Genomic DNA, 27,072 nt, shown 5'->3' with positions numbered 1-27,072 from the left:
GAAAATAAAAGTTTTCTGCAAACAATGATCTGCCGGAAATATCGTGAAAATCTAAATATTGTTCATATTAAAAAAGCATACTCTGTAAATCTATCTATTTGAAAATTCTGCGGATAAAAACGAAGAAAACAATGTGTTTTGAGTGCATATCTTTTTTCATTTTCTATACGTCTGAGGTTTCCAAAGATGTGTAAAGGCGGATTTCCACGGAGCGAATTATTTCGTGCGACGGATTTTTTTCGAGGCTCGTTTTTCGCCGAATCAGAATTTTAAATTCCATCATCAATTTGGCACGCTTTTTTTTTGCTACAAAACGTGTCATTAATAAGAAAAAGGTTGTTATTGATTAGTAGAAAAATAATTATTTTAAAGATACTGCAAATAAAACAAGAAAAATTAAAGAAACGATTTTGGGTAAGGAAAATTTATGCTGAACGCCTATAGTAAGGAGAGTTTCATTTATTAGTACGAAATTTACGTTTGCACGACCAGGAATACTTTTTTAAGTATTTTCATGTCTCCAACAACTAACGAAGAGTTGCTTGTGTTTGTAACGCCTATCATTGTGAAACAAAGAACTATAATGAGAGATCCTGTCAGTCCAAGTGAGAGGTTGGCCGTAACACTTAGATTCCTTGTAACAGGAGATGCTCAGTGTACTATTGCTGCAAGTTACAGAATCAGTGCTTCCACTATCAGTAGAATTATTAGTGAAACGTGTGCAGCCATTTGGAATTCATTGAAAGAGAGAAATTTTCTACACGTCCCATCAGAAAAACACGAATGGAAGTCAATTGCTAAAGAATTCGAAAATATTTGGGATTTTCCGCATGCTATAGGTGTCTCAGCTTGCATAGATGGCAAGCACATTATTATGCAAGCTCCCCATAATGGAGGGTCAGAATATTTCAACTATAAAAAAACGCATAGTATTGTCCTTCTAGCAGTTTGTAACGCTAAATACGAATTCATGGTAGAATTCATGGTAGACATTGGTGACTCGGGAAGACAGAGTGATGGTAGTGTTTTTAATAATTGCAGTCTTGGTTATGCAATTGAAAATAATAAATTAAATTTTCCTGATCCCATAAATATTTGTAATTCTGAAAAAATATTACTAAAAAGATAATATATATATATATATATATATATATATATATATATATATATATATATATATATATATATATATATATATATCTTTATCATAGCCTGTCTATTTTTTTTTAATGGGAGTTCTTTCATAATTGGAATAAGGCTTCGACAAAATAGAGTAGTTTCATCGTCTTCACCATCTTCCATCGTCTATTTAACATATTGTCACACTCTACTAATGATTGAGACAATTGTGAGAATGACTCCTTGTTCTGATTTCTCTACATCATAAAATAGGGATATATGTTACAGAATAAAAATTTTATAACGTAATAAGTAAATATGGTTACCATTTTTGAAATAAACAACCCAAAATTATGTAAAAGAAAGCTTAAAACTTAATCAGAAAAAAACGTATTGTGTAGTGTCATTAAAAAAAAAATTTTTGAACTTTCATAAAGAACATTTTCTATAATCAACTAAACTATAATCACTTAAACAAAATACAATCAAATAAAAAGTACAATTATCACTACTTTTTATTGAATTTTTAGTGATGTTTTTAAATTAAGGTATTTGTAATAACATTCTATTTTTGAATTTTTTTTTTACGAATTTATCCAAATCTTTGAAATTGTATTCAATTTCGAATAAAATGGCAATGGTGCCAGTCTCTTCTGTCTCTTTCATCAGTCTTCTGAGTCTCTACATAACACCTGTTTTTTCTTCCTGCTAGTTTTAATATGAACTTGTTTTTTTTTTTCAACTTGTTTCGCCAAAGAATGAAATTCCAGGAATGAAACAACAAACACCGTTACGAAGTCTTTGCGGTTTCTAAAAGAAAAATATTCAACAAATTTATGCCGTCGTTCTTAACAAATTATTTTAGAAAAAATTTCAAAATATCTTGCGACAGATTCTCTGGTTGAAACAAAATAACTTTACGCATCGATTTAGGAGAAAAAGATTACCTCATCCAACATATCTTCTCTAAGAAGAGATTCGCAAATAGAACTTGGTTGAGACGTCACTAAACTGGAGTTACTGCAATCAATATTCCTTAACTTTGCTCGCTTAATACAAATTTGACAAGTTTGACTTTCTTTTTCGTTGGTTTGATTTTTTTTAATTTGCTCGCTGCATATACAATTAAATTGGTCATCCGTCTGCGAGTTCAACGAGAAAAAGTTTCTACTCATAGTTCTACCATTGGAGTCACAGTAGCATTTTAGCCATTGATAACTCCACAAATGCGAGTTTTCGGTGACAGGGCTCAGAAGAGTGCTTTTGTCTTTTTTGTCTGAAAAATCTGAGGAAATATTTTCAGTTTCATCGCTATCGTTGGATACATAAGCTGACTCCTCGCTAACATCATCCTTGGCCATTTGAAGCAGTTTTTCTAGTTTATTTATTCTCAGTTGATATTCAATTTGTAGCTTGTGTATTTTGTACTCGTTTTTCAAGCGGTAATTATCAAAGTCAGCTTTTGTAGATTTCAAAGATGTTTCAAACTTTTCACGCGAAACATGTTCGTAATCGTATTTGTGTTGAAGTCCAGAGATTTGTTGCTCGTAGGCCAATCTTTCTTGTTTAGTTATAACAACCGCCGTACGACTTGGTTTTTTATCTTCGTTGCTTTCTAATGAAACAGGAAGAGGCAACGTAGGTGTTTCGCCCGATATCTTTATTTGATTAGATAATAAATGACGCAAAACTTTAATTTCTTTCTGATATTGCTTAATCATGGTATCTTTTGGATCCTCATTAACGCGTGGTCGATTTTTAATGTTTTTTGCTCGGTTAGCGTAGCGCAAAGTACTTAATGTTTCTCCGTAATTGTTATCGCCTGGACTAACACAAGCGATCATAAGAGTGCGCGAATTTCCACCGAGCGAATCTTGCAGCAAACGCGTGAGCTTGGAAGCGCGGTAAGGAATGTGTTTTGATTTCTCATTTACTAGTGCTGATATAACGTTTCCTAAAGCGCTCAAAGATAGATTGATTTTGGTAGCTTCGCGAAAACGATCTCCTTCCGATTTTGAATGACGCTGGCGCTCACTTCCAGCGAGATCAACCAAATTTAATCGACCTAAAGATTTATTATGTCTTATTTTTAATTATTATTTTACATCATAATAACGCTTGTTTTATGATCATAAAAAGTGTAAGTTACCAGATCTAAAATGTTCTTGTTGATCTCGATCGCTAAAGAATGAAATTTCGAACTCGATAGTGAATATGCAATGCGATCGAGAAGAGTCAGGGTTTTGAGCCGTTGAACCTAAAACACGGTTCCAACTTCCGATTTCCAGCACTTCTTCCATGTCTTCAATACATGTTACCTCAATATTGGTTAGGTCTTTGACATAAACGCCTAGATAAAACAAATTAAATTCAATTAATTTTATTTACAGTGATGAAAAAAAAGACACATGCAGAATCTCACTTGAAAAAAATACAGTTTATTGACGAGCATTGATAATTTTTTCATTCACAGTTTATTGTTATCCATCTTATTTAAAAAAAAAAATATTTTGCTCTCTTTGTTTTCAGGGTTACAGGATTGACAATTTAAAAAAAAAAAATTTTTTTGGATTTCTCTTTTCAGTATCAACGTGCCGAAAATAACCCTTTTGGAAAATTACCCTTTTGGAAAATTACCCTTTTGGAAAATTACCCTTTTGGAAAATTACCCTTTTGGAAAATTACCCTTTTGGCTGTTAACTAATTTTCGAAAAGTTGATTTTGGAATAGCATACCATGCAGCTTTTACAAACTTCCACAACTGTTTTTTGTTTCGCAGTTTTTGTCTTGCTTTACCATTTTTCAAAACTTACCATAACTTTTTATAGACTTTAAATCTGGGGATTATACTGGTTGATAGAATTGCCTTATATAACGATAAAAGGTAATTGTATTAACCAGCATAATTCCCAGATTACAGAGGTGTTGGAACCATCTCTTAGCTTTAAAAACTATATGCTTAGGATTGTTATCATACTCAATTGTCCAAATCAACGCCATTTTATCCTCAGCATATTGAAGCATAGTTTATCCAAGCATCTTGATACAGATATCAGCTGTCGTATTGTCTGTGAATACGACCAATACCTGATGATAAGAAACATTTCCACACTGTAATTCTTCTATCACCAAATTTTACTGTTTTTAAGTATAACTCGGATCATATTCTTTATTTGATAGTCTGCGTACATACTACTTGCCATGTGATTCCAAAATGATAATTTTAGATTCATCTTTCTACAAAACAACGTCATATTTCTTATTTGTCCTTAATTTTTACAGAAAGTTAATATTTACAGAAAATTTTAAAACTTATTTTAATGGTTTTGCTGGAGATAAATAGATTCTTTCAAAAATCAAATTATCTTCTCGATTAGTCGTTGCTCTTTTCCGAACTCTAGTTTTGATACTCTTAAGTAGTTTAGGTAGCGCTCTTGAATCATTCCAACAGAGCACTTTATTTGTCTTGAAATTTTTCGACATGACTTTCCACTATTCTTGAGTTGCTGAATTATAAGGAATTCAGTAGAGTTGCAATTTGCTTGTATACCCATGAATCTTAAGTTAGAACCGTCGCATAAAACTTTTGTTTATGTATATAAAATATGAGTACATTACTTACTTTAAATTAGTTTATTTTCTAATACACAATTGTTAAAGAACTTGGTTTTACATAAATTTTTATATTACAAAATTTATTCAAAACAGGTGCTTTTACTTTAATTGCAAATTATTAACTGAACATACAAAACTTAAGTAACTTACCAAGTTGACAAAAAAAGATAAATTTTTTGTTATTACAAAATCAAATATATCATGTCGAAATAGGGAGTTTTTTTTACGAGTCTATTTCACGAGAACTCTTAAAAACTAATATCATTTTCATTTTTATTCATCCCGTAAATTGGAAATATTTTGATTGAACGTAAAAAAGTCTAATGCAAAAAGATTGAAAATTATAGTTTAAGATGGGTTTCATTATGTTTTAGTTTATTCTTTAAATTAAGGTCATTTGCAACTACTCATTTTTTACTTACACTTCTCCGCTAATGCTGTACCAGCGTACAGCTGCCTCATTTTTTATTAAAAAATAATAGGAATGAAGTTGAAGAAAAAATATGCATCGTGGGACTTTATATCGTTGCAAGATAAGTATTAAATATAGGGCTCTGTATCGTTGTCATATGCCGATTATAAAAATCAGTGTTGTGATGCAAAAAAAAGTGTTAAACAAAGTCCGAATCCTTGTTCCATTTGTAAAAGCAATTTTGATTTATACCTTTCTCAGGATGTTCTTTGACTTCAAGCTTATGATTGTTTTGCTTTTGCAACAAATCGCGAATTTCTTCATTATATATTTCTAAGTAAGAAGTTCGAACAACGTAATAACTGACATCAGTCGCTTGAATACATTCGAATATTTGTTGAAAAGCCCGGGGCATAACACCACGTTGAGAAGACGGTTTTTGTACCCCTTAAATTTATAAATGACAAAAATTAGTTCTTCTAAAGTTCATACTTACTCATGCAGTTATTAATCTCTATTACATTTGATATTTCAAACTGCACGTCAAAGTTTGATTCGTTGTTGCACAACAAGTTAAACATTCTAGAGTTCAAAAAAAAATACCACGTAAAACATTCAAAGAGTTCACAAGCTGCAAACAAATTTTATAAAAAATACCACGTAAAACATTCAAAGAGTTCACAAGCTGCAAAACATTCTAAGAGTTCACAAGCTGCAAACAAATTTTATAAAAAAATTTTATTTCTTGGGTCGAAATAAAAAAGATTAAACTTATTTCCTAATTCAAAACTCTCATAAGGAAATTAAAGTACCAAAAGCAATTCGTAACTTTCTTATGAAAAAATCACGGATTAATTTCAGCACCACAAAGTACTTATAACAAGAATCATCTCGATCTGCAGACATATACTACAATGAAGATAAAAGTTTGAACAGTTTAATACCTTGCATGGAAAATGTTTTTCCGCAAGACGTTTGGCCGAATGCAAAAACACAACCGTTGTAACCGAGAAGAACACTCTCAACTAGAGGCGATACAGCTTCGTTGTAGATTTCTTCATTAGTTGCGTCTGTGGCAAACACGTGATCGAACGTGAATGAACGGTGCCGGTGAGTATTGATGTTGCCTTAGTAAAAACCAGTCAACCGATTTTAAATTTCCGAAAAAACAATTTACATATTATATATAACATAAATGAATATGGTAAATGTACAAGAAACCCAAGAATATAACATTTTACTTGATCGAGACAAAGTTATTTGTCTTTCTAAAGTATCCACGGAAACTACAATATCCACATTGGCGTCTATTTCTCTTTCATTAAGCGGACGGCAGCGAACAATCGCTTTAACACTCTCGCTCATTTTTCACGACTGCTTTGAAAGTCAATTTTCCTTTAAAAAAACCACATTTTCAAACTCATTATTTTTTCAAGCACATGTTAATCAAACAATAATAAAAACACCCTAAAAAAATTACAACATACGAATGGAAATAAATAAAAACTTTGTAAAACTGTTAAATGAAAAACTTTTGTATTTCAAATGAAATATACCTATCAAAATGTCATTTTTTCTTTGTTAAAAAAAAACAAACTTTATTTGACTGATTAAATTAACAAATAAAAGTTTGGCGTTCAATTTCCTTAAAAAAAAAAAAAAAAAAAAAAAAAAAAGCCCTTAAAAAGTAACCCCAAAATAATACATCATTTGTTATTTTAATTAGTTCCCCAATTTATTTTTGATAAGTTTAATTAAGCGTACGTTTTGTTAAACATAAGAGACACGGACATTTACTCTGTTTACCAAAAATAAACACCCAGCTTCACTCTCTTTTTGCAGCTTTTATTTACACAGTTAAGTGAAATTTAAGGGGGTAAGCTGTTCACTTATCTAATATGCTTGAATGCTCATTTAATTGCAATAGGTCAGTAATTCTCAAACAAACGTGAACCGAACTAAGCTATTTATAAAATAAACGTGAACCGGAAAAAAAATGCAATAAAATTTAATACTTAATTTGGCTGTTATTTCAATTTTTTCTGTGTGTAATTAACAGTGACAAGCTAATTTATTTCTCAAAAGTTTTTTGCTTACTTTAAATAAAAAAAATTTAGTTTCAATTAAGAGGTCAAAGTTTTGTGCAGTTCAAATGACTTTCAGTGCAATTTACCCTTTCAAACCACCAAATACATGGTGAAAAGATTTACTTTCAAGGCACCATTTCAACCACATAAACATACAGTACATCAAGCAACATAATAAACTAGCATAAATTACTATATATTAATAAGAAAAATATGTATGTATGTATGTATGTATGTATGTATGTATGTATGTATGTATGTATGTATGTATGTATGTATGTATGTATGTATGTATGTAATATTACATACTTGGTGTCTCTTATTTGTTTAAAAGAAATTGTTTTAGTAGCAGGCATTGTCTACAACTAATGTTAAATTTAAACTCGATAAAGCTCAATATATTAAAATATTTTTATACAGAATGGCGACTAGAGATGTGCAGCGATCAAAAGAACGACGAAGCATAAGTTTAAAATAAATTTTTTTAGTTCTTACTTTTAATTTGTATTTAGCGAAGAAAAATTATTTACAGCAACCAATGTTGAATTCCGCAACACATTTAGTAAAATTTTTATGCCTACTAGGCTCAGTGAATATCGTGCACCACACGAAACTTAAATTTGAAGCTAGCTATCGTGTTACGTAAGTTTAACACCGATTTAAAGGGCTCGCAAATTTCAATGTTCTCGTATCGGAAAAAATCTTAAAGAATTTATTACAGGAAATGAAAGAGAATAATTCTTTTATAATATTTGGTGAGCGGCAACTTAACGCACTAGGTTTCAAAAAATAATAATCTTATACCTTCATACCATAAATGTAACCTTTATAACCGAAATCAAAATGTCTCACCTTCGTACTCATTCTCTAAACAAAAATACCAAATCTACTTAAGGGAGAAGAAAGACAGACTATACGCACATTTTATACGCCTATGTTAACTGATGCGAGGTCGACATTTAGTTCGATTGAAATAATTAATTTTTAACATTTTTTTTGAATTTTTTTATTTAAGTTGTTGTCAGTTAACAGAAAAGCACAAGTAACATACAAACATGGAGACTACAAACATGGAGACCAAGCGGAACCAATTGTCATCACATGAGTTAACACTAAAAAAAAATAAGTTAACTTCTAGCTTTCATTTCCATGATTAATAATAATAAAAAATTCGCTCCTTCAAAACTTTTGTCGTTTATTTCCAAGATTTTAATGTTAACTTTTAGCGACATATTTTGATGTCATGTTTTGGAACAGAAAAGATAACATGAACTTAATCAACCTATTTATTTGTATATATTCCTATACTATTCGCAATATATACTCTAAGCATATGCGCTAATATCGATTAGATATCGTTTGTATCATGCAACACAAAGGGAACAAAAATGTATGCTACTTAGATATTCAATTATTCAAGATTCCATTTACAAATTTGATTTACAAATCTTTGGCAACAATAATTCAAGCAATAAATTACATTTATATTTAAAATAGGTCTATGAACTCATCATTATAATTCGTCAAGTAAATCGCAATAATCTTCGGAAACCACTGGAACCCTTGTGTTTGTCGAACTAAACAAAAGGAATTTTTTAATTAACAATATGGGAGACCGGGGCAAGTTGGATACAGGGATAAGTTGACACACTGCGTTTAACTTTGGAATTTTACACCAGAAATTTCCAAAATTCACATGGAGCCTTCTCGCTTAACTAATTCATCTTTCAGTGTAGTATTAGGGCTATAAGCGCATGCGCATAGAAGTTATAGCGATTTTTGTGTTTTTTTTTTCTAATTTTGTAATTTTTGTAACTATATTGCTTTTTCAATTTTAAAAAGCAGTAGCATTAGCTATAAGTAAACTCGAATAAATGTAGGTGTTGTATGGTTCGCTCTAACCAGTCACATTTTGTGTTTCTCAATACTTCGCGTTTTTGGGGATTTATAAGCTATTTTTTGAGCAAAAAGTTTTTGGAGTTAGTTGGCAACATATGCCAACTTACGACTTTTCACATTAGCCGTAAATTCACATAAGTTATATAACACTATAGATCTACAGACATGCGAAATTATAAAAAAAAAGTAGACAGGCTTGTAATTTCTAAGTATGCCAACTTACCCTGAGAGTATAGGCAACTTACCCCGCGTCGGGGTAGGTTGGTACATATTTTTTTCTTTTTTGGAGGCCCTTTTTGGGCCATCAAATATATTTTTTTAATGTTTGAGACTTGAACATGCTTGCCAGATTCATATTCTTTTGAACTGCGATTTGATATCCTCAAAAAAGTTCACCCAGAAATACACAGAGCTCAAAAACTAAAACTGTAGCCAACTAGCCCTGGTCTCCCCTACAACAAAATACCAGTATTAAAAAAAATACTACAAAACATAAGTATTGAAAGAAAAATTTGACGCCAAAAGGTACTTTTACGAGCAGTAATTTTCAAACTAGATGTAAATCTCCCTCCTCATATCCACCAGTTCCCTGTTTTAAATGTAAGCCGTTCTTTTTTAAAAAGAGTTACCGTGCTGTGACCTAACAAAATCCTATGCTGTAAGAAAGTCCGAATGTAACAAATGATAAATTTTGTATATTATAAAATAAATATTTACATAGACTTTATAATTTAAATAATAACTAGATATCCAATTAAAATAAAAAAATATTTTACCAAAATATTTATTTTACAATATAAAATTTATAATTTGTTACATTAGGATTTCTTACAACATAGGACTTTGTTAGGTCACACCACGGTATGTAAGAATAGATTGAATTAAGTTTTTTTAAAATCTGTTATAAGATCTGCAAGATGTTTGTACAAAGGGATTTTACCACCTTTTTTTTTAAAAAAAAAGCTCCTCAAAACGTAAAATATAAGATTTAACTATAGTTTTTAGTAAATGAACACACCTTGAACTGCTTGAATTTTGCATTGGCAAAGAAATAAACCTTGGCACAGTAACTGGTGCTTTTGGTTTCGATGAGCGAACTTTCCTAAAATTTACATAAAACTTTTATTGAGTTAAATTTACAAACTTAACTTAAAAAAACGTTTTTAGATAAATAAAAAAAAAGACCTCTTACTTTTGCTTGCTTTTTCGCTTTGGAATATCAACATCATCGGGCCCTATTGAGCTACTTAAATTATCCAAGGAATCTTTGCAGGAACTTTGAGGTCCAATACTCTTCTAAAAGAGGTTTTACAGTTTTCTCTGTAGCCAAATATATATATAGATATATAATAGCAGTAGATATTTAAGACAAATTTTCTCATTATTTTCTCAAAAAAAAAAAAAAAAAAAAAAAAAAATTTTTATATATATATACCTTCGTGCGATTGTTATCGTGATCACTGAAAGAACAATTAAGCTATTAACAACTTTTATTAACAACTTTCAAAATGCATGCTGTAATCAAGAAATGAAATATGCTAACCTTTCTGTGTCTGAATATTCAGATGATTTGTTTTCTATATTATAAAGATTAAAGAAATTATATTTGTTGGGGGTGCACTAAGGATAACGATTTTAAATAAACACTTATTACATTTAAATAGTAAAAATTACCAATCTTTTGAATGTTGGATTTTAAAGACTTTTGTTCAACTAAAATATATATATATATACATAAAATTAATCAGATATATAATAATAATAAAAAAACAAATATATAAAGATATTAAAATCAATAATAATAAAAAAAGGAAAAGCTTTTTTTATTTTTTAAATGAATTTTTGGGGAGCTTAAAATTATTACTTGCCCCCAGACCTCATATTTATCTCTGCTCCTATGTTATATAGATATAGGCATTGTCTATATCTATAAACTACCTATATATGTATAAAAACATATCTACAAATCTTGTCTCTAAAAATATCTGTAAGGTTGGCTCTTAAAATAGAAAGTTTAGAATCATCTTCAGAGATGGAGTCAGTAGCCAGTTCTATTAAAATGGAAATAAAGAATGTGCACCATAAAATTTTTTGTAATCAGACAAAATTTAGGGATAAAAATAGTTGAAATTGTAAACAAAATGTAAATTCATTGTAATTAGACAAATAATAACTGTTTGTAAAATTTACAAAGTAAAATTGGGAAACAAATAATAAATATTCTTTAAAAAAATGATGTAAATTCACAGTCAGACCTATGACTACTGCTACAGGAAGTCATGAATGTTACAGGATATGCAACCAAAAGAGCAAGAATTAACATACATCCTGGAATTACATCAATAACGGACAGAACATCATTTAAAAAAGGAACATTTGCCATTAAAAAAGTTGCAATAAGTCTTGGTTATGATGAAGACATCAAATAACTATAAAAAAGCCAGCTGTGACAAGCAAAGTACAAGTATCTGCAGATGCCCAGTGTTTGGAAGACTGAGATAACAGACAATGCTGTACTGAACTTTGACAACAGAATAATACCATACTTAACTTTGCAACTTGATAATTGCAAAAAACAATTCAATTGAAATTTTGTGTGACTGAAACAACTGCAATGGAGCTTTTAACATTATTCATTATCCATTCTTCATGTTATTTGAAAAATATAAATACTGGTTTAGCCAGCAATACTTTTAATGAACTGATAAATGTTAGTAAACCGATTCATTTAATAAAGCTTGTAAAGCTCAAAACCACCCTTAATTGTTAAATAATATTTGTAATATTTGTCTTACATGTAGTATAAAAAAAATAGTTATGTTTATAACACTTCTTGTCTTATATGTAGTATAAAAAAAGGTTTTAAGCAGAAAGTAGTTACAAATCACCTAAGTAAACTACTAACGTTCATTCTTTAGGGCACGAATCTTTGCTTTTTTTTCATTTAAAACCAAACAGAACTAAAAAAAGAAAAAATTAGGAAAAATTAAACTTCAAAGAGTTTCTGACTATTTAAGTAAGAATTTATTTTACCTTTGAAAATAGCTCATGCTCTAATTTGTCTTTTTCCAGAAGATAACTTTTCATTCTCTATATAGCAGAATATTAAGTTTAAGAAGAAATTTCAAAACAATTTTTGTTTCATTAAAAAACATTTGAAAACTAGTATTATTATACATTTCAGTAATTAAAGGCATCTTTAATTGTCTAAATACAAAAATTGTTTAAATAACAAAAATTTAAATTTCAAATTAACTACTTGAGATGAATTAAATTATGATAACCTTATGTCTCAAAATTGATCTTTAATTTATTTGCAAACAATAATTTAGAAAATGTAAAAGCAAAAAATTAACTGTAACTGATCTTCAATATCTTGTGAATTATGCAAATTTTAAAATTTGATTTGCAATATTTTTATGATGTCCATGATTCTGGTGCTTGCATTTTCACTTTCTTGTGGTTATCATTTGAACATTATGGCGATAAGAGTAAAAGATTTCATACATTATCTAAAACCATCTTCATTCATCTAATTGTTTGATCTGTTTATGTATACTTTTTAAACAATATTTCATTAACATTATAAGCTGAAAAGACATTCTTTGATATTTAACCCATTATTTACCTTTTCTTTTGATTTGCAACAGGTATTTTGCAGTGTTTTTCTAGACTTTTAAATTTGACTCTAAAAACCCTAAGTATTTGTATAGTGGTATTAAACTTCTCTTATTTCTCAAACATAAACATATTGTAGAATAACTTGGCAAAACATCAAAAACTTTTAGCTTTGTCCAAGAGAGATATTCTCCTTTAAAATTTTTGCCTAAAAACACCAATAAAAGATGAACTTAATCAGTACTTAAAAAGTAAATGATGTAAATGAAGCAAAAACCATCTAAAACTATCATACACTTGCAGATTAATAATTATTTTTCATTCTTCCGTTGTTGTCTAAAATAAAAAATATATTGTTAAATAATTGCAAAACATTTAAAGCTTCAAACCTCTTTTCCCCATGCCCCATTTTTTGATTCCTTGATATTAAAATTGCATTATTCAGTTTGTTTTCAAATCTATTTACACATTTGTTGTAAACAATTTACTTTCATTTTTTTAAATTGCAACATTTAAAAATGCCACATTTAAAAATCATTAAGATTGCAGCAAATTTCTGTGTTTTTTTGTGTCTGCAAAAATGTGAACAGGAACTAACAACATTTATGAGCAAAAGAGTGCACTAACTTATTAAAAAGGACTTGAATTTCAAGAGGTTCCAGGAGTTTGCAACAACTGTTGGAAGTTGCTCCAAAAATTTAATCAAGGTGAATCAAAAAGTTTAACTGCCTGCAGTTAAACTTTGATTCCAGATAAAGCCACACTCTCAAAATTCTTTGAACTCTGAGTGTTTGATTGCAAGATCGGAAAACTAAAGCTGAACAAATACATCCATTTAAAAGCAAACAGAAAGAACCAAAAGATACTACTGCAGTGCTGACCAGAAGCAAAAGACTAGCCTGCAAAGCTGAAACTTAAGATGCAACTCTTTCATGGTGGTTAACTTGACAAACATACCACTTTTTTCAATGTACCAGACTTCATCAAATACCATGGCACTTCATTTGAATTATTTAGAGAACAGGAAACAAAAACAATGCATTCAAATTCAAAGATCACTGGAAAAGATACAAAGGAAAAAATTGCCAGTATGGCTCAGAGCTCTTGCATTGAATTGTCAACTATAAAAACAACAAATATTTGTCAAGTCATTGAAGAGAATTTTCAATGACATTTTAAATACATATACTTGGAAGTTTTTAGCAAGAGTATATGACCAATAAAAACAAGTATATCAAATTGGAATCATTTGCACAGAATTCATACTCAATGGCTGTGTAGTGATTACTTATTCAGATTTTTCATATGTAAATATACCTTCTGATTAAGTTATTTAGTACGAAATATGTATTTTTATGTAACATCACTCATGTAAAGTTTATGGTAAAAGAATATAGCTCTTGAAACATGTGAACTGAATGTTTTTTTTTCCATCCAAATCTTAAAAATCAAACATCTCTCTTGGATTAAAATGTTTTGCAAGTTTGCATAGTTACTCTCAGGGCTGTGGAGTCAAAGTTGGAGTCGTGGAGTTGGAGCTCTGACTCCAGCTTAAAAAAAATCTTTCAAAGTTTCATAACTTTCATATGAATTTTATATATGTTAGTCATTAAAATAGTTTAGGCTCTGTCAGTCTAAAGCTTAAGTATTAAACTCTAGCCCTCAAATTGTTACAAAACTTTAAGTCCCAGTTTGCTCTGATAGCTGTAGGATATCCAGACATAATGGGAATAGTAGTAATAGTTTGCAAAAACTGTAGGACTAGGAGTTTGATATGTTAATATATATATATATATATATATATATATATATATATATATATATATATATATATATATATATATATATATATATATATATATATATATATATATATATATATATATATTACTATTGTTATTATATAAACTAAATAATTAGCTTGGTTTATATTACATTACTTAAAGTTTCACCCAATAGCGATCATCAGATGTTATCTGATGATCGCTATTGGGTGAAACTTTAAGTAATGTAATATAAACCAAGCTAATTATTTAGTCTATATAATAACAACAATAATAATAATAATAATAATAATAATAATAATAATAATAATAATAATAATAATAATAATAATATATATATATATATATATATATATATATATATAGGTTGAGTTGTATTTAATGTACGTAAACTAGAAAGTAAAGAACAATTTTACCTTTCTAGTTTACGTACATTAAATACAACTTTACATATTTAATAGAAAAGCCCATAATTATTGCACAATTATGCAAAAAGGTCAAAAGCTGAAATGTTTTTAAATTAATTTCTTTGAATACTTCAAAGTTAAAAGTTCTTTATTATCATTTTTTCTGCGGTCTTGACAATTTACAGTTTTTAAAAAAAACACTTATTTTCAATTTACAAATATTTTCAATTTCAAGCTTTTCCTCAAAGAAAATTGAAAATTTACTGAAGTCTTAATTATGCACACTCTTTTGTTAAAATATATTTTGAAAACAAAAGAACTTTTTAATTACTTTTAATGCCCAATGTAGCAGTTGCGCTTTTTACTTTTTTAGATTATGTACATAAAATACGACTCAATCACATCTATGTATGTATGTATGTATGTATGTATGTATGTATGTATGTATGTATGTATGTATGTATGTATGTATGTATGTATGTATGTATGTATGTATGTATATTTTAGTTTTATAAAAGAGTTCATAGCAGCCACAGAAATGCATTAATTTGTTGCAACTTACCCCACTGGGGTAGGTTGAGCAGCTGGGCAAACTTTTCAAATAATTTCTCAAACAAATTTAAAAAAGTTTTTCTTTCCTAAGCCATTTTTAGCAGATAGAATTATCTTTCTAACAAAAAATAATGTAAATCCGATGCACCATTAAAGAGATCTGTTAGAATAAGTAAAAATTGCTCAACTAGCGCTGCCCTACTGCCCTGATCTACTGCTTTACAATAGTTCAATAAATAACCCCTGGTGTCTAAACATAGCACCTGCACTTTTCACATTTTTCTTTCTCGGACAAATGTAATTCTAACATATAAATTTATACATAGTGGACAGCTGTGAAATATATATAAATTTGTGTGTATATACATTTTAACAATTGTGTGCAATTGTTTTTAGGAAAAACAGTTGTCATTTGAATTGTGAGCACATTATAAAAAAAACTGACAATGTCAAAGAAGCCTCCTGTTAAGTCTGCTGTATTTGAACATTTTACTATTACTCAAGATGGAAAACATTTTGTCTGTCAGTGTATGACAAATGATCCAGATGAAAACAAATACTGTGGAGTCAAGATCAGTGCATATGCAGGCAAAGATAAAAATGCTCCTACAAGAGCTTCCAATCTAAAGAGACATTTACAGAGCTTTCATTCTGAACTATTCAAAGTAGTGAAAGAGAAAGATTGCATCCAAAGTAATGAACCAGTGACCAGCACTTCCAGCCAAGCAAGGGAGCAGAGAACCTTGCAGATATCAGTTGCAAGATATTTTGAAAAGGACAAAGTTACTGTGACAATGACAGTAGATACATTTAAAAAACAGATCATAGAGCTTGAGGTAAAGAATGGTTTGCCTATATCATTATTTTCAAAACCAGCTTTTATGGGTCTTAATGGAGAAATGACCCGCAAGCTTAGCATTTCTCTGGAGAGAGAGAGAGTATTAGAAAATTAGTGATTGAAGAAGCTATTAGACAAAAAGAAGAACTTAGAGAATCTCTCAAAGTATGCTTTGTGTTTCTTAAAATGGACGGCTGTACACATCATAGAGTGAACTATTTTGCGATCAATGTCTGATATGTTTGTGAAAATAATGAATTAGTTCCCAAGACATTGACAGTAAAAGACGCCAAAGCTCATCACACCAGTGAATTTCTCCAGGTCTAATTGGAAAAGAATCTTCAAGAATATGAACTTAAAAAAGAACAAGTTCTTTCAGTTGTAACTGACAATGCTTCAAACATGATAAGCACCATTAAACTGATGAACAAGACTACTCAAAGTGATAGGCAGCTGGAAGAACATACTAGGTTCAGAGAAACAGATATATTGAAAATGGAGGAACACAGTATAGAGACAGAGGAGCAAACCAAAGTTGCTTCAGATGAACAGCAACATGATAGCTTAAATGATTTTATTGAAACTATGTCAATACGTTTTTGCATTCATCACATGCGCTGTGCTGTGCATACGCTACAGCTGACTATACAGGATGGTCTGCAAGAAGGACATGCTGCTGCACTAATTAAAAAATTGAGAAAATTGGCTACTGCTGCCAGAACCCCTAAAGTTGAGACAATTTTGAGGAGACGTGCTGGAAAAGGGGCAACTATTGATCAAGCCACACGATGGGGAAGTACCTACTTAATGATTCAATGCTTGGTTGAACTAAAACCTTTTCTCGTAGACATGGCTAATCCTCAATTGATGCTACATGAAAGCCAAAGAAAACAGGTGAAAGAGCTTGAAGAACTGCTACAACATCCATTTCCAGTGACTAAAAAATTGCAAGAAGAGGACTTAACTCCAGGTATTTTTCTTAAAAAGTGGTAATTTGCCTGTCCCAAAAAGGAGCATTATCTGCAAGTGGCATTGCCGCTTCAATAAAACAGAGAAAAAGTACTATTAGAAAATAAGAATCTTTTGGCAGCTGTTTATGTAGATCCAATGCATCGGATAATTCTTGATGATTAACAACTGACAAAAGGAAAAGAAGCTCTGTTTGAAATAGCAGTAAGAATGAACAAGTTGCATACTGTCAGGAACAAGAGGAATTGGGTCATACTACCACATCTTAAACATCATCTACTGATGAAGAACTTGATTTTGAGAAATATTTGGACCATAAAGACCGTGCAAAGCGTTACCACATGGAAAAAGAGTCATCCCTATCAGAGAACACCGCCAGTAAATTTCAGCACAGTTTTTCATGTGCATTAAAAGCAGTGGAACAATTTGACTGTTCATCAAAAGTAACAGAACTGCAAGCAATTGATATGTATCCTGAAATGGTCAAAGAAGTTGCCCGAGTGGTTACTGCTTTGCCACCAACTCAAGTTAGTGTAGAGAGGTTGTTCTCTGCACTAGAAATAATAAGATTTGAGGACATCCATGAAGGAAGATCTGACGGACTCAATACTTTTTCTGAGGACTAATTCATAATTTAATTAGTGACTACATAAGAGTTTATTGTATATCTATTTACAAAAGTTCAGAAAAGTTATTTGTTCAGAAATTGTTTTCTATTAAATATTGTGTAAAGCACTAAGTGGTCAGATTATTTATATCATGGTGATGAAATAGGCAATCTTAACATTTTACCACAGTAAATTTGTTGTTACAAATTGGTGACTTATGAAGGAGTTGGAGTCAGGAATCAGAGTCTGCCTATGATAAAGTTAAGGAGTTGGAATCAGAACTGTGGTTTACCGACTCCACAGCCCTGGTTACTCTACCATATGTGAATATTCAAACCTCCAAAGGGTTTTCTTGGAATGATTGTAAACATTAACCCTAATTTTACAAAACTGTGAAAAACTTTAGCAAATCAAGGAAAATTTTAAGATTTCCTAACAAGATAAAAAATTATACACACACATTTACATATTAAATAAATACTATAAGAAATATTGGATGACAAATTTCAATTTACCTACAAAAATTAGTTATCTTAAAGTCAAAATATTTTAAACAAAATTGTTAAAACAAAGCAAAATTTTTGATTTCATAGCTTTTTTTTAAAATTCCTTATACAAAAACCTAGGGAAAAACAAATTCTAAGGAAATCACTTGAAAATCATGACAAAAAAGAAGAGAAATTTTTTTAAAAAATTATAAAACTTTAAGAAAGTATTCTAAAACTATTGAAGATGAAAGTTGTTTTTTTTTTCACTTTTTTGGCTGTGAAAAAATGTAAACAAAACTTGAAGTTTTTTAGGTTCAAATTTGGGCTAATTAAGTTTGTTTATAATGAAATACAAATAATAAAAAATTCAAGATACAAATGTGTAAAATTAATATTTTTTTGGTGATTTGACATGGAAAAACTAATCTTTTTAGTTTTAACAAAACTTTACCTTTGTTATTGTATTATTTTCTTTTAACAATAATGCATTCTGGTCTTTGAGTTTATCTTCTTTATTCTAGATAACATATTGTAGTTGATATTCAATTCAATGTTTATGAATAAATTGTAACAAATTTTGATTGATTTTTAAAGCTATAGAATGATTTTTTTAAAAAAAATAGTTAAAAGAGTTCATCTTTTAAAAAAAAATTTCATCTTTTTCAGAAAAAAAGGAATATTCAAATGACAAAAAGGTTTTAAAGGAAAGAAACAATGAACCGACAACATTTGAACATTGCTCATAACTCTCTGTAACAGTGATAGCATGGGAAGCAACTGTTCTTCTTTTTTAAGCTCTAGAACACCAAGCTGAAACTATAAACATTAACCAAAAGGTTACTTGCTGAACTTTACAGGTTATTAGTACAGGGTTTGATTAATGCTTATTTTATGAAAAACATATTTTATGAGAAACTTAAAAATATATTTTTTATAAAATAACCAGTCTCAAAAGCATGTTCTCATAAAAAGTATAACAGACCATACCTTCATTTCATCAGCTATAATCTGTTTCCAAATAAACTATTAATCAAAAAACAATCAATTTAAAAACATCACCACAATGAACAAATAATGTTTTACTGAGTGTTACATGAAAATACCTTGAAAGCATATTCAGTGATATTGATTTCAAAAGAAAACACTTCTGAAGATCCATTATTACCACAAAATGCATTTTTCATAGATTGTAAAAAATTTTGTTGACTCATATCCACTTCATTTGCCATTGATAAAAGTTGATTTTCAGTGGCTTAAAACCAAATACTTTAATATGAGAATTTTAATTTTTGGGTCATTCCATATGAAATCATCCAAAAAAAGAACATTTTCAACAACCTTACGTCTCAGAATTTGTTCATTTTTACCTCACTTGCAGTCCATATTAAAAAAATAATAACTGCAAAAATTTCAGTTAAAAATACACATAGGTTCCAGAGATATCGTCAGTTAAGATAATGCTGACTCAGCATTTTAGTGATTATCTGAAGCGACTACAAAGCAACTTTGGCATATAGTATCTTCATAATGGCTTGGGAAATTTCCTAAAATTTGGTTCCCCAATAGATTTTAACTTGTGGAATCCAAAAAGAGCACCCTCAAGACTCGATTGTCTCAGGAAATGCCTTGTTTATCCAATTTTGTTCAAAATTATTGACTTGTAAATTCATGATTTTTGGAAGTAAAATGAAGGCTGTGGCCCAGAATCCCAAATAAAATGTTTAATTGTATATCTTTATTTTATCTTAGTCTACTGAAAAAAATTAGATTCATCAATTGTCTCTAATACTTGATCAAAATTTGCGTTTAAAAATTGTGTCTTTATTGAAAAATTGAAATTTTGTAACAAAAGCAAATGAAATGTTTTTTAAAACATTTATTTGAATAAAACATCAAATAGTGTTATTTATTGACTAGTTTAGGATGTTTATAGTCATAGGCCAAGGGAGGGCCAGGGGGCCTCTGACCAATTTTGCTTTCCCCCCCCCCCCTCCAATCTCCCTGGATTTTTTTTTTTTTTTTTTTAATGCATTAAAGGATATGATAATAAATAATTATTAAAATTCAATTTAAAAACAATTTTTTTTAGTTTAAGTTTGAGAAACACTTTTTTTTCATTATTTCAATTCAAATTGGTGAATGCTTACCTCTTATCATATCAACAACAAGCAAATGTTTTGTTTTGTTCTTTTTTAAGGTTATACTTGTTTGTATTTTTTTAAAGAATGATTGTGAATTTTATTTTTTTTTGCATTATTTTAGCAGGTAATATTATAAATGATAAACATATTTAATATGGAGAAATGTGACATTGGAAAAAGTCTTAACGTTCATTGTCACAAAACTGGATTTTCTAGGAAACAAGGTTTTGTTCAATTCAAAGATCTTTTTTGTGAAAAACAAGAAGTAATAATATGGCGAGCAAATTTAAAGGAAAAATATTGTTCAATAAGAGTTATATGTTGTTATCATGAGCAATTCTATGGAAAACATTTTGAGAGAAAAATTACAAAGTATTGCAATCCTTTTGGAACACACATGGAAAGTAAAAAAATTTATATTAGAGGAAATCTTTTTCATGTTTTTATGACAGATTTTGGTGGGTAGGGATTGCTGAAGATGTAAGTGAGCTTGATATAAAAGTCAGATTTATTCATCCACATGGACCAGGTAAAAACTTTTGGCCAATGAAAAATGACGAGTTTTGGGTGCTCAAATCTGAAGTTATATGTCAATTCCAAAGTTACATGTCCCACAACAATATAAGGTCGTATGTACAACATATCTGATTTATATTTAGAGAATATAAGCAGTTGGTTACAAAAAAATAGTTAGATACATTTAAAATAATTTTTTTGCAATTTTATTTACCTATTTTGCAGTTAGAATTTGTCTTTCTTCCTTACTTTTTTTCAAATCTTTGGATGGAAGGCTGAGAAGGGTTTAAATAAATCCCACTGTCCACCTTATTATGTCAATGACTATATTAATATTAATCTACTAAATAACACCTTAAAGATATTGGTTGTTAAAATGTTTTAAAAAATATTTCAATATTTTTGTTTTTAAAATTTATGATTTTTAAAATCGTGAAAAGATCTTAGTTTTAAGTGCTTACTTTGAAATAAGAGGTAAATAATGAAAAAAAATTGTTTCTCAAACTTAAACTAAAAAAAATTGTTTTTAAATTGAATTTTAATAATTATTTATTATCATATCCTTTAATGCATTAAAAAAAAAAAAAAAAAAATCCAGGGAGATTGGAGGGGGGGGGGGGGGGGGGGGGGGAAAGCAAAATTGGTCAGAGGCCCCCTGGCCCTCCCTTGGCCTATGACTATAAACGTCCTAAACTAGTCAATAAATAACACTATTTGATGTTTTATTCAAATAAATGTTTTAAAAAACATTTCATTTGCTTTTGTTACAAAATTTCAATTTTTCAATAAAGACACAATTTTTAAACGCAAATTTTGATCAAGTATTAGAGACAATTGATGAATCTAATTTTTTTCAGTAGACTAAGATAAAATAAAGATATACAATTAAACATTTTATTTGGGATTCTGGGCCACAGCCTTCATTTTACTTCCAAAAATCATGAATTTACAAGTCAATAATTTTGAACAAAATTGGATAAACAAGGCATTTCCTGAGACAATCGAGTCTTGAGGGTGCTCTTTTTGGATTCCACAAGTTAAAATCTATTGGGGAACCAAATTTTAGGAAATTTCCCAAGCCATTATGAAGATACTATATGCCAAAGTTGCTTTGTAGTCGCTTCAGATAATCACTAAAATGCTGAGTCAGCATTATCTTAACTGACGATATCTCTGGAACCTATGTGTATTTTTAACTGAAATTTTTGCAGTTATTATTTTTTTAATATGGACTGCAAGTGAGGTAAAAATGAACAAATTCTGAGACGTAAGGTTGTTGAAAATGTTCTTTTTTTGGATGATTTCATATTAAATGAGCCTATTATTGAATACAAAGTTTATTATTAGATGTTTTAGTAAAGAAAAGCAACAAGGCAGAACTTTTTTTTAAGACAAAAGCAAAGATGACCTCATTTAGAAAATTTTGTTTTGTATGCACTTTAAAAAAAATTGTCTTTACAAATATTATCAATATTTTAAAAATATTTTTTAACATGCAAAGTTATTGTAGCTGCATACTAACTTTTTATATCATTTGAAAAGACTATATTCTCTCAAATCAACATAAGTTTTAAATCCTCAATATCAAGATAAGGTTTTAATTATCAGAACAGTTAGGTACTGAAAATTTATTTATCATTTTAAAGTGATAAAGGTTGCCTCAAAATTCTTTTATTGCTCTACCATATTTTTTAAAATTTACTCTCACTTTAGTTAAACACAATAACCAAGTGAATTAGGTCCATCCATTATTCTAATATAAAAAAAAAAAAAAAAACAACCATTTTTTTTTTGCAAATGCTTCACTTTGATGGAATTTAGCTCAAGATATATTTTTTTTCTTTTGGGATACCATAGAAATTTATGCTAATTCTAATAATTATTTCTATTTTCAAGAATAGAAAAGTTGATAAGATCTTATAAATTGTTGTTCAATCAGTAGAAAAACCAGTTTCTTTTAGTCACACTTTTGTAATCAAACAAAAAGATGATAAATATATCCCATTTTAAATTAACAAATTTATTGCAAAACAGGATGGTGGCTGGTGGCCTTGGAAGTCAGAAACTACTAAGGAATGTGTATCAACACACCTATACTCAGCCATCAAGGCAAATGGCAAAGCTTTGGCAAGAAGGAGAAAGGCTCCATGTAAACATCAGTTGGACTCAAAAAAGTACTAATAATAGAATCAACAATTGATGTCTGAGAGAGAAAACTGCATTTAATGTTTTTGGTATTATTAACTTAGTACAAAATATTGAATTTGGGAATATTATATATAGCATTTTTTCTCATAAACATATGACAATTCTTATAATTAAAGCAAAAATAATTCTTCCTTTACATATTGGAATAATAATCACTATGTTGAATAGAGTTTAAAATTCTCAATCTTCATATGTGTTTTCTGTTGAGATCAACCAGACAGCTGGTCAAACACTCGGCATATTGAGGATAACCAGGGAAATGTTCTGCGTCAGCCTAAACTTATAATAAAAAGCTTCTGCTCCTTCCTCAATGAAGATTCCAGGAAAGCATTTCTTTCTGTTGATAAAACTCTGAATGTAGTAAAAGACTCTGTGAACTTTTGATATTATAGATGGTCCATTGAGAGTAATGTAGGACTCCTTGAAGCTTTGGATTTTTTCAGAGAAGGCTTTGTCAAGCTTATTGAAAGCAAGACTCAACAACTACATTGAACTTTTGCAGTGTGTCAGTAAGTAAAAACTTGAAATGCAAATTCTCTTTCAGCAAGCTGTAAAGCAAGTCTATGTTTTTCAAGAGCTTCCTGCAATCTGGTCCTGCCAACTGACCGCCATTGTATGGCTTGATTTAAATGTGTAGTCCAGCCAGCCACTAATCAGTATGAGGCCATGCATCTTTGAGTGATTTAAGCAGATGTTTACAAATCCTAATAGCAGATGAAGTTCCATTGGAGGAATAAGGTCAATAATGAGAGATTCACTAGACATAATTATAATTGGAAGATGAGCAGTGTTGTTAAGTCTTTTTGCTTTTTTGCCATCACTGCCAGAAGAGACAAATCCTTTATAGCTTTTCTTGACAGAACCAAATGTTCTTGGAGCTTCACAGCTTAAAAGACTATTTACATTAACATCACACCAAATACAGGGGCATGGGACTGAATTCCATATATAATGTTTGCAACTTTCATATGAGAAGATAAAAAGAAGGTGATTTGTTGCACTTGGACAAGTTCCAAGATGGTTTTGATATTCCCTTAGATTTCTAGAAGTTCCTCACAAACAGAAAGCAAAAGCTGACATTTAAGGTCTGATGAGTCATAAATTTTCTTGTGACTTGTTGAGTAGGTTGTTGCAAATCCATGACACCCAAACTGACTTTGAGAAAACTAACTCCTCCATAAATTCCAACCTTCACAAGATGATCTTGTGAAACTACACATTTGAGAAGGGTTTGTTCCAGAGATGTTGCACTTTTAGTGCTGTTGATTTGTTTTTTGGGGAAAAATTAACTTCAGTGTATGTAATTTCAGAAGCAAGCTGCTCCCCAAAATGCATTAAAGAAAAAAGCAAAATTTTTTCTATAATGTGGGTCTGTAACATACTGTTCAAATTTAAAACCAATTTCTGGACTCCAGAATTTAAGTGGCTAGTGTTCACTTGAACTTTTGCAAAGTCTTCAGCTGCAAGGTAATCTTTCTCTTGGAAAAGCTATTTAAACCTAGAGGTCCCTGTAAATAAAGTACAAAGTTTGAGTAAAATAGTCAAACTAACTGAAATAATTAAAAGTTAAAAGCATTTTACAAAGATAATATTTACCTAGAAGGAAAGGAAATGGGCTACCTCCTTGTGCTTGTTTGAGTCATTATATTCCATGTGGAAAAGCAGTAGATGAACAAAAGATTGACACTGCAACTGTCTCAACAGTAACTCTGTCTTTAGTTGTGATTTTTACCAAGTTCTTGTGTAGAGTAGTCTTTGTACATTTATAAGAAATACCTTGACCAATGACAGATAAGCACTTTACACATCTTTTGTCTATAATGCTTTGAGATTTTGGAACTTCAAGTGGAGCCCTAGGGTCTTAAAATTTGATATGCATTCATAGAATAACTTGTAATTTTTGTTTCATATCATTATTCACTAGTTCTGGAGGACTTTTTGTTTTTTTTTTCTCATAAATTTTAGCCTTATTTAAAATTATCAAAAAAAAAAAAAAAAAATTAAAAAAATTTTTTATATTTTGACAAAAGTTTATATGGCAAGTAACATTTTAGTATTTATTTCCTTTTTTTTGTACCTGATGTTATCATGAGCTTTTAAAGGAAAAAGACTTCAAAATTTCTTTTCAAATTTTTTTTTCACAAAAATGCCATTTTATAACAAAAAGCTGCTGTGATACAGCTACTTTAAAAGATTTAAAATGCCATTTAAAAAATTTTTTTGATTTAGCTATTGTAAAGAACAAATGACAGGATCTAAAGAACACAAGAGGCACCTCAAGCAATCTTCTTTTATTTTGCATCATGAACACTTCTGTTTAAATGACTCACATAACTCCTTAAAACCTTTATTTTGTAATTTCTGAGCCTCTTTACTTCATTATTCCAATAGACAAAACTTTAACTAATCAATTAAAAAAGCCCAGATAAGAATTAGATAAAAAATTCACAGGATTACATAAAATATTTCAAGAACTTTGACTGCCAGTTTTGCATTGCAAAAAAAATCTTTGGTCAGAGCAACTAAATTTGGGTAGATCCAAAACCTGACCTGTATTGTCTTGAAACTTAGTTTGAATAAATAACTTTCTTTGTTTCACTTTAATTGCACTTTCTTAACTTCCTAAATTGAACTTATTATAAGAAAAAATCCCATTATCCTTGTTCAGGCATTTAGTGAAGACAACTAATCATTGATAACCCATAATCCATTAATGCCAAAAGCTAAATCACAAACTATATCAAATTCATTTGTATTATTTGCCAAACAATTTTTCTTTTTTCCTTCACAAATCCTAGACAATTAAAATGGCAACCTTTTCTCAGTGCATTGTTGTGAAGACACTAATAATCAGATTTACTCATACTATTACCAAATAGAGAAATAAAACTTCATTGGGAATATTTTGATAATGATGGTTTCATAATGCATTTTTAGATACAGCTAAGTTCTGGGCAAATTATTTACACTTAATTATTTTACTTTCCAGAGTTATTTACTACTGATAGAAAAGCTCACTTGGTGAACTTGCAAAAAGGGAGCAGATCTTTGCCTTATTGGAAGAATAATAAAAAAAATTTCTAGGCTTTATATTTGTATTAAGAGCATTTGTAATAAATCTAAAACTAAGTCAAGTAATTTTGGTTCTCTGTAGGAGTCATTCTATCTTTTTCTTAAATGTTTTAAGAAATTGTCCATGCTAGATTTATTTTATCTAATTTGATATTTTTAAAGAAAAGTAATAATGTCAAGACTGAATTTTGAATGCAATTACATGCAGCTGATTTTAATAGTTTTTCATTTGACAAATATAAAGCTAGTAATGCACTTGTATCTTAATTTAGTTTCAATCTTTTTAATTTTATACTGATTGATAGTAGATTATAATACTTTTTACAAAAAACATACTGAAGGAGGTTCGTGAGTAAAAATCATCTTTATGTCTGTAATATAAAGGTTTTTTCGCATGTAAATAATAAAACAACTACCTAACATACAAGCATAGTAGTATTGTCCTGTATGTAAGATGTTTTCATTATCCTCTCAGTAGTAAAAGGTTTTCATACTTCTAACCAGGTTAATTTAAATCAAATTTTTTAATAAAAAATTTATATCAAAAAATTAAAAAAACAAAATGTACCTTCGCCATGGTACACATCACAACCATTAGTTAAAGAAACAGCCAATCCATCTTCAAAATCTGAGTAGAGAAAGTACGGTTGGTTATTTATGTAAATTTTATTTAAACTCATTTTCCTTTAAAACACTATAAAGCTGTGGATAGCCTTCCGAAAGTCGGTAGCCAAAAATA

At 29.5% G+C, this 27,072-nt stretch overlaps 2 protein-coding genes across 18 annotated transcripts; both read right to left on the bottom strand.

The window, feature by feature from the left end:
* Positions 1-1,546: 1,546 nt before the first annotated feature.
* Positions 1,547-8,345, bottom strand: LOC145187010 (kinesin-like protein KIF17). Of its 5 annotated transcripts, XM_090094977.1 has the most exons (8): positions 8,285-8,345; positions 8,086-8,100; positions 6,388-6,541; positions 6,091-6,273; positions 5,399-5,593; positions 3,269-3,469; positions 2,067-3,184; positions 1,547-1,929 (listed from the first exon to the last, which is right to left on the bottom strand). In XM_090094977.1, the coding sequence occupies exons 3-8, from the start codon at positions 6,509-6,511 to the stop codon at positions 1,858-1,860; spliced, it is 1,893 nt and encodes a 630-aa protein (XP_089951103.1). In that variant the 5' UTR covers positions 6,512-6,541; positions 8,086-8,100; positions 8,285-8,345; the 3' UTR covers positions 1,547-1,857. The 5 variants fall into 5 exon arrangements, with proteins under 5 accessions (XP_089951103.1, XP_079919442.2, XP_089951104.1 ...); XM_080063316.2 differs by lacking the exon at positions 8,285-8,345 and having other exon boundaries at positions 8,086-8,143; XM_090094978.1 differs by lacking the exons at positions 8,086-8,100; positions 8,285-8,345 and adding an exon at positions 8,038-8,066.
* LOC145186691 (DNA repair protein XRCC4-like) lies at positions 8,313-27,072 on the bottom strand. Of its 13 annotated transcripts, XR_016454734.1 has the most exons (15): positions 26,902-27,071; positions 19,500-19,648; positions 19,384-19,419; positions 19,121-19,212; positions 18,848-18,913; positions 12,489-13,871; positions 12,166-12,222; positions 12,038-12,092; positions 10,807-10,845; positions 10,676-10,709; positions 10,568-10,592; positions 10,325-10,428; positions 10,151-10,234; positions 9,356-9,584; positions 8,625-8,810 (listed from the first exon to the last, which is right to left on the bottom strand). XR_016454734.1 is itself a non-coding variant. In XM_090094997.1 (14 exons), exons 1-13 carry the CDS (start codon positions 27,011-27,013, stop codon positions 8,747-8,749), a joined length of 921 nt encoding a protein of 306 aa, XP_089951123.1. In that variant the 5' UTR covers positions 27,014-27,072; the 3' UTR covers positions 8,313-8,345; positions 8,714-8,746. The 13 variants fall into 13 exon arrangements, 8 of the variants coding, with proteins under 8 accessions (XP_089951123.1, XP_089951127.1, XP_089951122.1 ...); XM_090094997.1 differs by lacking the exons at positions 9,356-9,584; positions 12,489-13,871 and adding an exon at positions 8,313-8,345 and having other exon boundaries at positions 8,714-8,810; positions 19,117-19,212; positions 26,902-27,072; XR_016454732.1 differs by lacking the exon at positions 9,356-9,584 and having other exon boundaries at positions 19,117-19,212; positions 26,902-27,072.

Source organism: Hydra viridissima, unplaced genomic scaffold (assembly GCF_058129835.1).
Source record: "Hydra viridissima isolate aposymbiotic clone 2 unplaced genomic scaffold, HvirCarnegie_v1 scaffold_8, whole genome shotgun sequence".
NCBI lineage: Eukaryota > Metazoa > Cnidaria > Hydrozoa > Anthoathecata > Hydridae > Hydra > Hydra viridissima.
Note: the sequence above shows the minus strand (reverse complement) of the source record. Positions and strands in the feature narration are given on the sequence as shown.